The following is a 16,458-nucleotide window of genomic DNA, read 5'->3' as shown; positions in this document are numbered from 1 at the left end:
GTGATGCTATCTTTAGACACGACTGCGTGTTCATCCACCTCTGGGCAGACAAGGCGAGCCAGGTGGAGAGAGCAGGAGGCTTGGCTGCGATGGCTGGTTTCCCCCGTGTCCAGGGTGTAATAGGTGCACTCACGGGGTCACCAAGGCGCCAACAGGTGAACCTGGAGCTTTCATAAACAGAAAGGGGTTCCATTCAATAAATGTTCAGATCGTCTGTGACCACAGGACACAGATTCACCAAGTTTGTGCCTGTTATCCTGAGAGCTCACACGATGCTTACCTCTTGCACACTCACAGGTACCAAGGCTGTTTGTGGGTCCTGCACGAGTGGATGGATGGCTGGCTCTGGGTGATCCCTTGAAGAGGAGGCTGATGACCCCACTCCATCACCCAAGAACTGAGGCCGAGGAGAGATGCAACAGGAGTCATGCCTCCACAAGGGCGGTGGTGGACAGGACCATTGGGCTGCTGAAGATGTGTTTCAGATGCCGGAGTCGGTCAGGGGCAGCACTGCAGCATCCTCCAGTGCGTGCCTCCCTCATAGTTGTCACACGCTGCACTCTGAACAGCCTGACTCTGTCAAGGGGGACCCACTGGTGGCTGAGGAGAGCGAGGCAGCTCCACAGGCCTTGGAGGATGACTCAAGTGATGGCTCAGAGGAAGAGCCTGGGGAGGCGCAGGGTGAGGACCTCGAGGCAGAGGACAAGAACCCTCATGGAGGCAGCAACTCCGGGGATGTTTTGATGCAGCGAACCTTCTGCTAGACATCCAAGGCATCGATGCCTCGTCAAGCCAATGGCACAATCAATAAATGAGAACGCAAACCAGTTCGCCAGTACCACATAACACTATACTTTTACAAGCCTTTGCTGCATCGGCACCTATTCAAACCACCCAGCCAACTCAGCCCATTTAAGTCTAATAAATTTTCATGTTACTTCACATGAACAAATGAAGTGTCCATTCCAAACACAAGCGTCAAAATAATTAACGTAAATAATGTCACCCGTGACACGCTCCTGTTGTGCTCAAGGTGCCTTCAACCTATGTCTGCTGGTGCTTCGTCTTGGTCTCCCCACCGCCATCGCTGACAGTGGCATTGGAGGCAGCCTGCTGACACTGCTGACCTTGGCAGTCGTCCTCTGGCCACCAGAGTCCGAGCAGGCTCCACCTGGGGGAGGGGGGGGAGTCCATCCCCATAGCTGAGAACTCCTCAATTGTCGCGGCATCATCAGATGCAGTGGCCACTGGCAGAGAGACAGAGGAGCTGGTGCCCTGATCCAGAACATCCCGAGAGAAGCCCATAGAGACAACAGGCAGCTTGTCTGCCAGCAGGAGGTGGGTTTGCGTCTGCATGCTCACCATTGATGGACGGGCACCTAGCAGAGAGAGACTAGGTGCCTTATCCATCTCTCACACTGGCAGTGACCTCCTGAGGTCACCCAAGAACTGAGGCCGAGGAGAGATGCAACAGGAGTCATGTGTGAGGGCTTGCAGATCCCAGTGCAACCCCAGGAACCCCTGAGTCTGACAGTCGCCACTCTCTCCACAGAGGAGGCTGTGCACTCGGTGTTAAGGGTCAACGCAGAACTCATGTTCCACATGGACTCCTCCATGACGGAGACCATGACATGCAGACCCTCATGGATCTCCGCCAGATCTCCTCGTACATCCAACTTCTGTCGCCTGATGGACGACTCCAGAGACTCGTCATCTGCCTCGGACGCAGCATGGTCCTGATCTCCAGCTGCGCTCCCACTGTCGGCTCTCTGCCAGCTCCTCATGTGAGTGCGATGTGCCCTCACTGCTGTGCATTGCCTGCGGAGCCAAAGAACCAATGCCTACCGACATGTGAGTATCTGCACCAGTGCCTGGTTCAGAGAGACGGTGTGATGCTGGAGCAGATGTGACGTCTTCCTTGGAGCTCAATGGCGGAGGGGGGGTTCTCGGGTTGCTGATGGCTCCTGCAGATGGCGCATCTGCAGGAGGAAGGCAAAAGGTCAGTACATTCAATCATCATCGTCACTATGCATGCTAGGCGGGCTGAGGAGACAGTGGAGAACTGCTGCATGATGGCACCAGCATTCAGTGGGCTCTCTCGCTACGCCAGTTCAGTTTCTGTTGAGAGGAGCCCGTTATGTTTCCAGTGCCCACCGCACATGCAACTGTCGCCTGCACTCTTACCTTCGTCAGAGACCCGGCCTCACCGCGCCCGGAGGAGCGAGCTGGCCGGCGGCATTTCAGCTCCAGTGCATCGCCTTGGTGCCTCATGAGGATGCACAAGTTGGGAACTCCTCCGTCCGTTCTGCGGTGCTCAGCACTGAAGCCACGGGCGGCGCACTACGTCGTGCCCACTGACCTGGGAGGCGACCTCCGTCCAGGCCTTCTTGGTCAGGTGGGGGAGGGAGCCTTCGATTGCCATCCTTGACATTAGGATATGCAGTCTGGCACTGACCTCCTCCACCAGCACTCCCAGATGCGCATCTAAGAAACAGGGAGGGTGGGGGGGCAGAGTGCCCACCTGATTTGCCCTCCCGCCTTCTATGACCACCAGGTGCTGAGGCAATGACTGCACACCAGGACACTGCTTGGATTGCTTCAAAGCAGCTCCTTCAACCTCCCCACGGCTCCTGGCAGCCTTCGGGGAGCTGCCTCTTCTGCTTATGAACACCCCGCCGCACCCCCATTGGACCCGGCGCCCGGTGCATTCCCACTCCAACGCATGGAAAACACATCCAGCAGTCACGTTTCACACCGGGCGGGCCTTAATTGGCGACTCAGTGTAAGGTCGTGTTCACAGCGCGAACTCAGCCGGGAGCGGGTTTCACACCCGCGTCCGGCCACGCCGACTTCGGGCGCACTCCAAGGGGGAGAGTTCAGGCCTTGGCCTTAAATTAGTTACCTTACAAACAGCTGCTTACAATCATTTCTTTCCTGATGCTTCATTAATTCCCAAGTTGAGACAGACTGAAGATATTCAGAAATTCAAAGGGAAACATAAAAATATTCACCCTGCCCATTTTTAATGCAGTTAAAACAGAGAGCCTAATTAGATAATTAAACTCAGTGTCATTTCTTGGGTTGTGCGATGCTGCATTTCACATTTCATTCTGGTTGTCCTCTAATTTGAATATATTTATTTGGGGAGTTTACGCTAAGCTCAAAAAATCCTCAAATGGATTTAGGTGCTGCCCTTATTCAGTCTTCTCAGCGACAGGCCATGGCGAACACATGCTCAGTCTTGAACTGCTCAAGGCCACAGCAAAGTCAGTCCTCGGCTTGGAGTCAACAGGTTTCAAATAATCATACAGACAGAGATGGTGGGGCGTGTTTGGAGAATCCTGGTGCACCACACACACACACACACACACACACACACACTTCTACATCTCCTATTCATGCGCCTACAGAAGTTGTACTGGATGGCAGATAGCATATGTCATGTGCCCATCGTTGCAGGGTAGGACTTACTTTCACGCTCAAGCACATCACAAACAACAACAAAAACTAAACCCAGGATTTAAAGATTAGCAGACGCACAGTATACTAAATGGCGGGATTATGTAGTACTCAAGCTCCCTGCCATGTGCTGGAATGGTACAATAATACAGCGATGGAGCGATTGAGAACCCAGAAGTCGTGGTGGTGTAGTGGTAATGTCGCTGCACAAGCAACCCAGAGACTCAGGCTAATGCTCTGGGGGAATGGGTTCAAATCCCACCACGGCAGCGGGTGGAATTTAAATTAAATTAATAAATAAATCTGGAATATAAAGCTAGTCTCAGTAATGGTGACCATGAAAATATCATCAATTGTCGTAAAAACCCATCTGGTTCAGTCATACCCTTTAGGGAAGGAAATCTTCTGCCCTTACTCGTGACCACATCCAGATCCACAGCAATGTGGTTGACTCTTAACTGAAATAGCCCAGCAAGCCACTCAGTTCAAGGGCAATTAGGGATGTGGGCATCGCTGGCAAGGCCAGCATCTGTAATTAGGGATGGGTTACAAATGCTGGCCTTGACAGCGATGCCCACATCCCATGAAAGAATAAAGAAAAAAAATCTCACCATGTGAAATTTAATTCAACAAATCTGGTCATTTGTGGGATGGCACCAGGAAAATGACCAACCAAAGCTAGATTGTTGTAAAAGCCATCTGTTTCAGTAATCAGCTTCAAAGGAATCTATGCCGTGTCCTAGCCCACACCATATTCATTGACCGAAATTGACCCCAATTTTAAAATTCATATCCATGTTTTCGAATCCCTCCATGGTCTCACCCCTCCCCCTCTCCGTACTCTCCTCCAGCCCCACAGCCCTCCAAGATATCTGTGCTCCTCTAAGTCTGGCAGCTCGGGCTTTCCTGATTTCAATCGCTCCAGCATTGTAGGCTGAGCTTTCAGCTGACTAGGCCTTATGTTCCGGATTCCCTCCCGAATGCCCTTGCTCTTCCTTTAAGGTGTCCCTTAAATTCCACCTCATTTCAAAATCCCCTAATGTAGCTGGGTGCCAAGTTTAGTTTGCCAATTCTCCTGTAAAGCATCTTGGCATGTTTTACTAAGTTGAAGGCCCCATAGAAATGCAAGCTATTTGTTGTTGTTACCCATACCTGGTCTGGCCTACATTGTGGGGCTGAGAAGTGGCAAGCAAGCCATTCAGTTATAAAAACAATTACTAGAAACTGTGGCACCAACATTGTCACAGCAACTAGGGAAGGTCCCCGGTTCAATTCTCAGTCTGAGTTATTAATTTATCTCGTAACAGTAGCAAAATTAATGTCCGGGCCTCTGTTGCTGTAGGCTCAGCTTCTACAGAGTATACGATACAAGAAAGGTTTGAACCTAATGGGTTGGCAGGAGAGGGGTATGGCACTTTAGTTAATTAGAAACCTGAGGAAAAAATTGCTCTGGGAGAGTACAAATATGCAATAATTTAGAATGTCACTGAATTATTGACACATATTTTGAGATTTTTTTCCCTGCCTCTCGTACATCTACATATTTTATAGATAAGATGGTCTTTTCATTTGAATAATTCCATAGTTAAGGAAACTCAACAATTATTATTATTTATTATTACTATTATTTGCTGATACAGAACTTGAATATTGCTGAACAGAGGGACAAGTTGCCGAAGCTTTTCATCTTGCACTCATCAGGACAAATGCAAGAATGCCAAATTTCAAACAATCACAACAATTTGTTCTACAGTGGGAAAAGGGTGCTGTTTGGTTGGTTGGCAAGTTGACTCTGATTGACCAAGACACTGCCATGGGAAAAACACAGGGAACTATAGCTATCCAGTAATTCAAAAAGGCACAAGGCAGGGACAGAGAGTGACTGCCCTTGAGAGGTGAGAGTGACTACCCTTGACATCAAGGAAGCATTTGACCGAGTGTGGCATCAAGGAGCCCTAGCAAAACTGGAGTCAATGGGAATCAGGGGGAAAACTCTCCACTGTTGGGGTTATATCTAGCACAAAGGGAGATGGCTGTAGTTGTTGGAGGTCAATCATCTCAATTCCAGGACATCAGTGCAGGAGTTCCTCAGGGTAGTGTCCTAGGCCCAACCATCTTCAGCTGCTTCCTCAATGATCTTCCTTCCATCATAAGGTCAGAAGTGGGGATGTTTGCTGATGATTGCACGATGTTCAGCACCATATGCGACTCTTTAGATACTGAAGCAGTCCATGTGCAAATGCAGCAAGACCTGGACAATATCCAGGCTTGGGCTGACAAGTGACAAGTAACATTCACACCACACAAGTGCCAAGCAATGACCATCTCCAACAAGAGAGAATCTAACCATCGCCCCTTGACATTCAATGGCATTACCATCACTGAATTCCCCACAATCAACATCCGGGGGGGTTACCATTGGCCAGAAACTGGACTAGCTATATAAATACTATGGCTGCAAGAGCAAGTCAGAGATTAGGAATCCTGCAGCAAGTAACACACCTCCTGACTCCCCAAAGTCTGTCCACCATCTACAAGGCACAAGTCCTGAGTGTGATGGAATACCCTCCACTTTTCTGGATGAGTGCAGCTTCAACAACACCCAAGAAGCTTGGCACCATCCAGGACAAAGCAGCCCGCTTGATTGGCACCCCATCCACAAACATTCACTCCCTCCACCACTGTCGCACAGTGGCAGCAGCAGTGTGTACTATCTAAAAGATGCACTGCAGGAACTCACCAAGGCTCCTTAGACAGCACCTTCCAAACCCACAACCACTACCATCTAGAAGGACAAGGACAGCAGACACATGGGAACACCACCACCTGCAAGTTCCCCTCCAAGTCACTCACCATCCTGACTTGCAAATATATTGCCATTCCTTCACTGTCACTGGTCAAAATCCTGGAACTCCCTCCCTAACAACACTGTGGGTGTACCTACACCACATGGAGTGCAGCGCTTCAAGAAGGCAGCTCACCACCACCTTCTCAAAGGCAATTAGGGGTGGCCAATAAATGCTGGCCCGGCCAGCGATGCCCACATCCCACGAATGAATATGAAACAAAAAAAAGGCAGAGACTCGTTCTCTGCAAACAAAAGGAATATGTTCAAACCTTGTGCCTTATTTGAATTCCCATGGAGCTTGGAAGCCTATAACTCCCCATTGCATTCTCCATGGCAACGCCATGGCCAAAGTTGCCGTGCCAACCAATCAGCACCCTTTTTTCTCCTGTATGTAAGTTGTTGTAATCGTTTGAAATTTGACATTCTTGCATTTGCCCTGATGGGAAGACAAAAAGCTTCGGCAACACAACATGAAAAGCTAAGTGCTGGGTTTGCTGGAGATATAAAACAAAAACAAAGTGCTGGAAAATCTCAGATAAAAGCAAAAAACTGCGGATGCTGGAAATCCAAAACAAAAACAAAAATGCCTGGAAAAACTCAGCAGGTCTGGCAGCATCTGCGGAGAGGAACACAGTTAATGTTTCGAGTCCGTATGACTCTTCAACAGAACTAAGAAAAAATAGAAAAGAGGTGAAATATAAGCTGGTTTAAGGGGTGGGTGGGGGGGGGGGGGGGCTGTTAGAGCTGGATAGAGGGCCAGTGATAGGTGGAGATAATCAAAAAATGTCACAGACAAAAGGACAAAGAGGTGTTGAAGGTGGTGATATTATCTAAGGAATGTGATAATAGGTGACATTAAGGGTAGAAAGCAGGACGAGCAAGGTACAGATAGCCCTAGTGGGGGTGGAGTGGGGAGAAGGGATCGAAATAGGCTAAAAGGTAGAGATAAAACAATGGATGGAAATACATTTAAAAATAATGGGTGGGAAAAGAAAAATCTATATAAATTATTGGAAAAAAGGGGGATCAGAAAGGGGGTGGGGATGGAGGAGAGAGTTCATGATCTAAAATTGTTGAACTCAATATTCAGTCCGGAAGACTGTAAAGTGCCTAGTCGGAAGATGAGGTGCTGTTCCTCCCGTTTGCGTTGAGCTTCACTGGAACAATGCAGCAGGCCAAGGACGGACATGTGGGCACGAGAGCAGGGTGGAGTGTTGAAATGGCAAGCGACAGGGAGGTCTGGGTCATGCTTGCGGACAGACCGAAGGTGTTCACCTTTTCAGCAACTTCCACTTTAACTGAGCTTTTTTTAAAAAAAAATTAAAATGAGAATGTCATCAGGAATGCACGGAGTGCTTTCCCTCTGCTGCAGCTGTGTTACAGAACAGTGCGCAAGTTTGTGGAGAATGTGGCAACAGGACACAGAATTCAACGCTAAGCTCTGTAACAAAACTCATCAATTGTCACCATCTGTCTAGAATGTACCACAGAGCAATGGAGAGAAAATCTGCAGTTCCCCTCCCTATTTCAATCACGTCAAACATTGCATTACAAAAGGAAAAGGAGAAAAGTAGTAATTATTAGCCCTTTACAATATAATTTCAGTAGGGACCTTTCATAGCTGCAGAAGCTGAGATAACCCTGTTTCCCAACAGCTTTTCATGAATTTACAGTAGGATTTTGCAAACCAGAAAGAATCCAGAGATCAACCTCATGGCTGCAGAGAGAGCTGGCAAAACAGGTTTTTAAATACTCTTTTCTTTCCCCTCCAAGCTCTCTTTTGTCCTTCTGACTTCTTGACGGAGTGTAGTTTCACAGATGCTGGTCAGTCAATTGGCTGCTTATCAATTGTGGGCAAAAAATAAAAAAATACCTGGAAAAACTCAGCAAAACTTAGGTCTGTGGAAGGGTCATGAGGACTCGAAACGTCAACTGTACTCTTCTCTGCCGATGCTGCCAGACCTGCTGAGTTTTTCAGGTATTTTTTATTTTTTGTTTTGGATTTCCAGCATCCGCAGTTTTTTTTGTTTTTATATCAATTATGGGCCCCCGGCAGTAAATGTATTGGATCTACTCAAGCACATGGACCAAACATGGTCCTGCTCGCACCCAAATTCTGCAATGCAGAGATCATCAGATAGGGTCCAGGAATGATGAATCTGATTGATTCACCCTGAGCTGGTATAGATTGCTGCCAACCTCACTGACAGACCATATCTGCCTATGTGGCTCAGTTATTTGTTGCTGTTACAGCCAAGTCTTTAACAGTGCCCAAGATTTCAATCCTTATTTGGACGTGCATAAAATCAGAAGAGAGGCAGCTCACTATGAACAAGGGCTTTGTTTGAACTGCTAGATTCCACTATAATTTGTACCCCTTAAATAGACAGGTGCCTTGAGTTAAACAACAGTGAGCTGATGACCATTTAGATACTCACAGGATCAGAATATTTTTCCTTCAGGATCGAGAGTGTAGAAAGTGCAGTCAGAAGTGAGAAATTATTTATTTAATTACCATTTGCTGAAGCTACATAATCTAGCATGTGATCAGATAGAAAATTATTCTACACTTTATATGGAATTCTTTTTAAAATGACATTCTGGAATCATAATAGTTCATAATCCATCATCCACTTTTTAAAAAAAATACAACAGGATTACTTGTATTTTGTGTGGATACAGCATGTTCAATCCTTTGTTTCATTTATACTCAGTCAGGCGTCTAAGAGTAATGTGGTACTGTCCTCTTGTGTCAGTATGAACTGAAGACATGTTGTTTCGAGAATTCCAATATGTTTCCTGTGATGATTGCAGAATACTAATTTTGCCATCTAGTCTTTCATGCACAACACATAAAGTGACTCTACATGGGGATTTTATGTTCTTTGAAATGCAGCCAATTTTTGTGGAAAAGTGGGCACGTTAAATACAGAGGTGCAGAGGCCAGTACTTAAAAAAAGATTATTTCACTGAGCCATCGCAGCTGGATCTGTCACAAACACACTGTTCATGGGTAACTTCACCACTGTACTCCCAGTTACTCTATTCACACAGAGCGCTGAATGCGGTGCATCATCTAAATAAGAGTAGTTTATTCGCCCATATTGTCTGTATCAGGGTGGTGGCAGATGTCATCTGTGCAGCAGCCAATTGGAGGCTTACCATTGGATCACTTACTGCAGAATTCAGAAAGCAGGGCTCCATACACGCACACACAAACGTACACACACACACACACACACACACAAACACACATACAAACTACATATGTGCGCACATACATACACACACACGCACATACATACATAAACGGCGCACACACACACACACGCTCGCACACAGGACAGTTAACCAACCTTTTCTGCACTATTGGAGTGTGTCCTATTGATTGAACAGAGCTGATCATACAGGTTTCAATCTGTAGTTAATGCAATGAGGTTAAGTGGTTATATTACTGTACTGCTGTTAATCACAGGGCCTGGATTAATAACCCTGGGCGTGAGTTCAAATCCCACCATGGCAGTTTGAAAATTTGAATTCAGTTTAAATCTAGAAATAAAAAAAACTGGTATCAGTAAAAGTGACCATGAGGCTGTTGGTTTGTCATAAAAATCCAAGAGGTTCACAGGCCTGCATCCCGTGGGAACTGGGTGATGGATTGCTAAACTCATTTCTGATGAAGAATGCCAGCTTGCAACTTTCATGGAAAAGTAAATAGAATTATGTAGTATAATTCCAATATATACTAGTAGAAATATCAGAAGAGAATTTTTTTTATGTATCCATTCATGGGATGTGGGCATCGCTGGCTAGGAACTAGTTAAGAGTCAACCACGTTGCTGTGGGTCTGGAGTCACATGTAGGCCAGACAAGGCAAAGACAACAGATTTCTTTCCCTAAAGGACATCAGTGAACCAACAATCCACAATCATCAGACTTTTCATTCTATATTTTTATTGAATTCAAATTTCACATCTGCCGTGGTGGGATTCGAACCCCGGTCCCTAGAGCATTACTGGGTCTCTGGAATACCAGTCCAATGACATTACCACTAGGCCACTGCCTCTCAGTTCCCATGTTTAGAGATCCTTACCATCCACGTGGGTGGAATATATTAATCAGGGACATTAGATGAAATTACTGTCCACTCCTATTTGTTCCCAATTCCGAGAGTGATAAGAGGAGGCAAACAGCCTTCGACCAACTTCAACCAGGGCCAGAGTGAAGGCGCCAATTGCAAGCAGCACCCATTGTAGGCAGAGGTGGCAAATGGCCCAGGATCTTTGCTTCTGAATGCTGCCAGTGATCCTTGCTGTGACTTCATACAAGCTCAGGTGGTAGTGGAAAACAGGCTTGATCTCAAAGAACAAAGAAAAGTACAGTACAGGAACAGGCCCTTCGGCCCTCCAAGCCTGCGCCGATCATATTGCCCGTCAACTAAAACATTTTGCACTTCCGGGGTCCGTATCCCTCTATTCCCATCCTATTCATGTATTTGTCAAGCTGCCTCTTAAACACCACTATTGTACCTGCTTCCACCACTTCCTCTGGCAGCGAATTCCAGACACTCACTACCCTCTGCGTAAAAAACTTGCCCCGCACATCTCCTCTATAGTTTTCTCCTCTCACCTTAAACCTATGTCCCCTACTAATTGACTCTTCCACCCTGGGAAAAAGCTTCTGACTATCTACTCTGTCCATGCCACTCATAATTTTGTAAACCTCTATCAAGTCGCCCCTCAATCTCCGTCGCTCTAGTGAGAACAATCCGAGTTTCTCCAACCTCTCCTCATAGCTAATAACCTCCAGACCAGGCAGCATCCTCGTAAACCTCCTCTGCACCCTCTCCAACGCCTCCATATTCTTCTGGTAATGTAGCAACCAGAATTGCACGCAATATTCCAAGTGTGGCTTAACCAAGGTTCTATACAGCTGCAGCATGACTTCCCAGCTTTTATACTCAATACCCCTGCCAATGAAGGCAAGCAGGCCATATGCCTTCCTGACTACCTTATCCACCTGCGTTGCCACTTTCAGTGACCTGTGGACCTGTACACCCAGATCCCTCTGCCCGTCAATGCACTTAAGTGTTCTGCCATTTACTGTGTAATTCCTGCCTGTATTAGACCTTCCAAAATGCATTACCTCGCATTTGTCCGGATCCTCAGCATCATGGTACCTCCTGTCCACAGTAAACTACCATTAATGTGCAGGGTCACATGTGGGAAAACACTCTTGTGTGGGCTGAGTATTGGAGAAGTACTTTCTAAGGGTTCATATTGCAGCATGAATTAATCAGTCAGGCAACTAAAGGGGTGGAGGTAAAGTAAATTGGAGGTAAACCTTTTTTTTAAAAAGCGTAAAATATTCTCATAAAAATAACTCTCTTGAACCAGCTCCTATCAAGAACAGGGGGTAGGCTGGATCTAGGTCAGACCAAACACTCACCTGTAACGCAGAGAGAGCCACTGCCCCACAGAGGCAGAAGAGGGGGTAGATGGGAAACAAGAAGCGCTCCTCCTTGTGAGGGCGAGTGAAGAATATCAGGATCCAGATGTACATGGGTGAAAGGGTGAGCCAATAAGGACGACCAAGGTTGTGCACTGTAATAAGAGAAAGAGTCAACATTACATCAAATAATGGGGGAAAGTTGGAGAGAAAAACGCTTAGACAAAAGTTGACAGGTGAAAATAGTTTTTCTGGCGTATAACTTTTGAAAGTAAATTGATGCAATAAACTTGCAGTTTTAACAGTGTAAGTTTTAGTCTACCATGATCGTAAGACATAAGGTATACACCCCTAGTGTAGCATTTTGGATAACTGGCCTTTTAATAGGGTGTTAGAAAGCAACTAAAAAAATGTAATTCACCTCTGACAATCCACATTGCCTATCAAAGTTTTTGTTCAATTGGAAATCTTTAAGATGTGTTGCATTCATTTATTAACAGTCACAGAGTTTGGGATCCAGGATTACATGGTCCGGTAATTGTCACTTTGCATTCAATTTATAACTTTTTTTATTAGAATTTCTCTTAGCTAGCATAGTTGTATTCTATGAAAACAATGTTGCAGAGAGCAGACAATCTATGGAACAGACTCCCTATGGAGATGATGGAAGCAATTTAGACTGATTCATTCAAATGCAAATTACATAGGTTTATTTAAAAAAAATACACTTTGGAATACAGTATTTGAATAATTTGAGACATGAAATGTGGCAATTGTAAAATGATGAGGAGGAACAAGTAACTTCACACAGTGTCAGCTGCAGCTGACTTGGTCAACTGCTGCCTCTGTGTCACAAGTTTCTGGGTTCAAGTCCCACTCCAGGACTTGAGCATAAAATCAAAGCTGACACTCCCAGTGTAATACAGGTACTGAGGGGGTGCTGCACTGCCAGAGGTGCTGTCTGTAGAATAGACATTAAACCAAGGCTCCATCTGCCCTCATTGGTGGGCGCAAAAGATCCCACAGTCAATACTGACCCTATCTATCAATCACATGGACTTTTTCTATAACTTCCTCACACTGTTGCATTAACGGCTGCACTGAATTGTCATTCTTAAATTATATTCTTTAGCTCTTGAATTCTTGTTAATGTTATCAATGCCTTTCATAATTTTCAAAAGTTGCACTACTTCATTGCATCACACTACAATCTACAATGTTTCTCTCTTTAAAGACAATTTCAAATGAACAAGCATCAGTTAGATACATAAGCCTGGACTTTCGCAGAGTTGGGAGGCCTTTAAAAATGGCAGGCAGGATCTGATTCTGGGATTCATGCCCCCATTCCCAGCGTTGGCAGTTTTCACCAGCGTATGTAGCAAGCCCATACCCTGCACTCCGGGCCTAGACGGTTGTATTGTGGGGATAGGCATCTCATACATCCCCACAATTTTAGTGGATCTGGTCCAGTTTCTCAAAGGCTCATGGTTCATGGCCCCTCAGATGAGTCATGAGACATATTCCAGATTCAGGAAACATTTGAAAAGTACTTTTTGAAGGTCTTAGCCATGTCGCCTCGATGCTGCCCTCTCCACCACCAACCCCCCCCCCCCCCCCCCCCGCACCCCCCCACCCACCCCCCGCAACCCCCACCCTGAGCAAATATACCTCTTCAGCCTGTAGAAACAGAACTTTTGCTGAGCTAATCCATTAGTGAGTCTTGGAGCCATGCCAAGGATTCATAATGAAGCCATTGAGGAACCTTATCAACAAAACTAGATGTTCTCACTGTGAATGTTTGGCTGAGCTCCAAGACACACCAATTGATTAGCTCAGCAAGGGTCTGTTTAGACAGGCAGAAGGGGAGATGTGGATTTGATTGATTGACATCTTTAGGTAGGCATTATAAGTTATTCTTTCTTTTCGATTTTTTCAATGTCTTTGTGTTTATTTGGCTTGGAGGGGAACTTGCAGGCGGTGGTGTTCCCATGCAACTGCTACCCTTGTTCTTTGAGGTGGTGGAGATGGTGGGTTTGGAAGGTGCTGTCAAAGCCTTGGTGAGTTTCCGCAGTGCATCTTGTAGATGGTACACACTGCTGCCACTGTGTGTCGGTAGTGGAGGAAGTGGTTGTTGAAGGTGGTGGATGGGGTGCCAATCAATCGGGCTACTTTGTCCTGGATGGTGTCACTTGCTCTTTTATTCAACCGACCAAGTGTCTAGTAAAATGAACTGGATTGACTGTGGGACTGCCTTTCTAGCGCTCACTTATCAAGACAGGTTTTATGGTCCAGTAAAATGATGTGGTTAGAGTGCCTGCAGAATAAATCGAAGGAAAGAACAGAGTTTGCGTGTATCAGAACAAAGTGAAGTTTAATAAACCTGACCATAGGGTTATACATACATTAAAAATAAGAGAAGTTAATTGAGAAATTATTCAAACTGAGTTGGAGCTCGTAACATCGGTTGAAAAATAATTCCAACATTTTAACCTTAACCAGAAGGGCAATAAACAATCACCTAACAATTCCGAGTGCTCGTGGGTTTACGCTGATGGGACCTGTTTACAGCGTACAGCAAAGAGGTCACTTTGAAAGACAAATACATAAGTAGCAATTTACTAAATGTCAGTGAGGTGACATTGGGTTTAAAAGGATAAAGCCAGGCATTATGCTTCACTTTACTGACAGGCTGTTGGCAATGCACCCATTAGCTTCTGAACCCATTTAACATCAAGGCCCTTTTTAATCCCTCTGATCACCTGTTAAAGCAGAAAAGCACGAGCAGTCGGAATCCGTTATTCTTTGGAAGTCTTGAGAAGGCTAGGATTCTTCTCACTAAAAAGAAAGTTATTTGAATACCACGTACGGTTTTTGGTCTCCTTATCTAGGGATATACTTACATTGGAGGCGGTTCAGAGAAAGTTCACTAGGTTGAAGCCATTGATGAAGGGGTTGTCTTATGAAGAAAGGTTGAGCAGATTGGGCCTATACCCATTGGAGTTTAGAAGAATGAGAAGTGGCCTTATCAAAACATGCAAAATCTTGAGGCGGCTTGACAGGCGAGATGCTGAGAGAATGTTTCACCTCATGGGGGGAGCTAAAACCAGGGGCATAGTTTCAGAATAAGGGGTTTTGCATTTAGGATGGAGATGAAGAGGGGTTGCTTCTCTCAAAGGGTCATGAGTCTTTGGAATTCTCTAACCCAGATAACTGTGGAGGCTGCGTCCTTTAATTTATTCAAGTCTGAGTCAGACAATTCCAAAGAAGAGTCATGTTGGACTCGAAACATTAACTCTCTCTCTCCACAGATGCTGACAGGCCTTCCTGAGTTTTTCCAGCACTCTGTTTTATATCTGAGATAGACAGGCAGGGAAGTGGATTTGAGGCCAAGGTCAGATCAGCCATGATCTTCTTGAATGGAGCAACAGGCTCAAGGGCTGGATGGCCTACTCCTGCTCCTACTTCTTATGTTATGTTCATATGGAAAGGCATTTGGTCAACGCAAGGTAAATTCCTTGACTAATACCAGCATCAAAATCCAAATGTTATTTTTCTCATAAAAAGTATTTAAATGAATGATTAACGGTTCCAAGCTTTGTTTCAGTTGTTTTTGTGTTTTTCAGGACAGGCTAGCTGCTTCTCTAAAAAAACTATAATTTCAGAAACTCCGACAAGCAACCACCTAGATTTCTCATGAGTGTCTCTAGTGACTGATTCAGGTACAACATCAAGAAGTGACCAGGAAGTATTGCTTGCTCAGATCGGTGCTGTGTAGGTGGGGAGTGCAAATGGGAAATTGGCGATATAAAGGCTCTTTTTAAATAAGAAAGTCAATGATCACACAATTCTATGATGGAATCTCTATTATCCACCATGATGGAAACCCTCTCCCAATCCAGTCACCAGCTTGTGATAGCAAAAACTGGTGGTTAACAGAGAGATCCAGCATGCTTTGCTCTTGGAGGTTCAGTGTTCGGAGGATCAGAGATAAGGGTCAGACTCTCGGCGTACTTCAGCTGCAGGTCAAAACCTGCAAGTACTGAAGTGACCCACACCCTACACACTACCAATCAGGTTTAAAAAAAAAACACTTGCCTAATGGCAGAAATGAAGAGAAATTTCTTCATCAAGAGGCGTTTTAAACCTTTGAAATGATCTATCCCAGAAGGCTATGGATGCTCAGTCATGGAGTATATTCAAGACAGAGATCAATAGATTTAGGGAATCAAGCGACATGGAAACAGGCGAGAAAGTGGATCATGTGCAAGTGAAAGTGCACAGAGACAGGCCATTCAGCCCAACAATCCATGTCAGTGTTTGTGCCCCATTGAAGCCTCCTCTCATCCTTCCTCATCTATATCTATCATTGTAACTATATATTATTTTATTTTTATTATTTTCTCCCTCATCTGCTTGTCTAGCCTCACCTTTACTGCACTATTAGCTTCAACCATTAGTGCTCAGCCATGACCTTATTGAATGACAGGTTCAAGGGGGCATTTGGCCTACTCCTGTTCCTATTTCTCACGTTCTTACATTTGGACTTTTTCTGCTGAACCGTTTACAGCTGCAATTAAGCAAACAGTTGTGCTGTATGCATATTAAATTCATATCTGACATCTCACACCCGATCAAAGCAAGATCTACACAACCCAACATTTGTGTAGATCAGAAATGGACGATTTAAAACTTCAGTATTTTGA

The 16,458-nt window shown here is 45.4% G+C and overlaps 1 protein-coding gene across 6 annotated transcripts in view; it reads right to left on the bottom strand.

Annotated features, from left to right (window-relative positions):
* Positions 1 to 16,458, bottom strand: part of alg9 (ALG9 alpha-1,2-mannosyltransferase) — a 242,515-nt gene that overhangs the window by 167,114 nt on the left and 58,943 nt on the right. For all 6 annotated transcript variants that reach the window (XM_078532449.1, XM_078532466.1, XM_078532440.1 and 3 more), the window contains one exon: positions 11,756 to 11,910. In XM_078532449.1, coding sequence (XP_078388575.1) covers positions 11,756 to 11,910 — 155 coding nt within the window. The remainder of the gene's footprint in view (positions 1 to 11,755; positions 11,911 to 16,458) is intronic.

This window comes from Cetorhinus maximus, chromosome 2 (assembly GCF_964194155.1).
Source record: "Cetorhinus maximus chromosome 2, sCetMax3.hap1.1, whole genome shotgun sequence".
Classification (NCBI taxonomy): Eukaryota; Metazoa; Chordata; class Chondrichthyes; order Lamniformes; family Cetorhinidae; genus Cetorhinus; species Cetorhinus maximus.
This window is presented reverse-complemented; position numbering and strand designations above follow the sequence as displayed.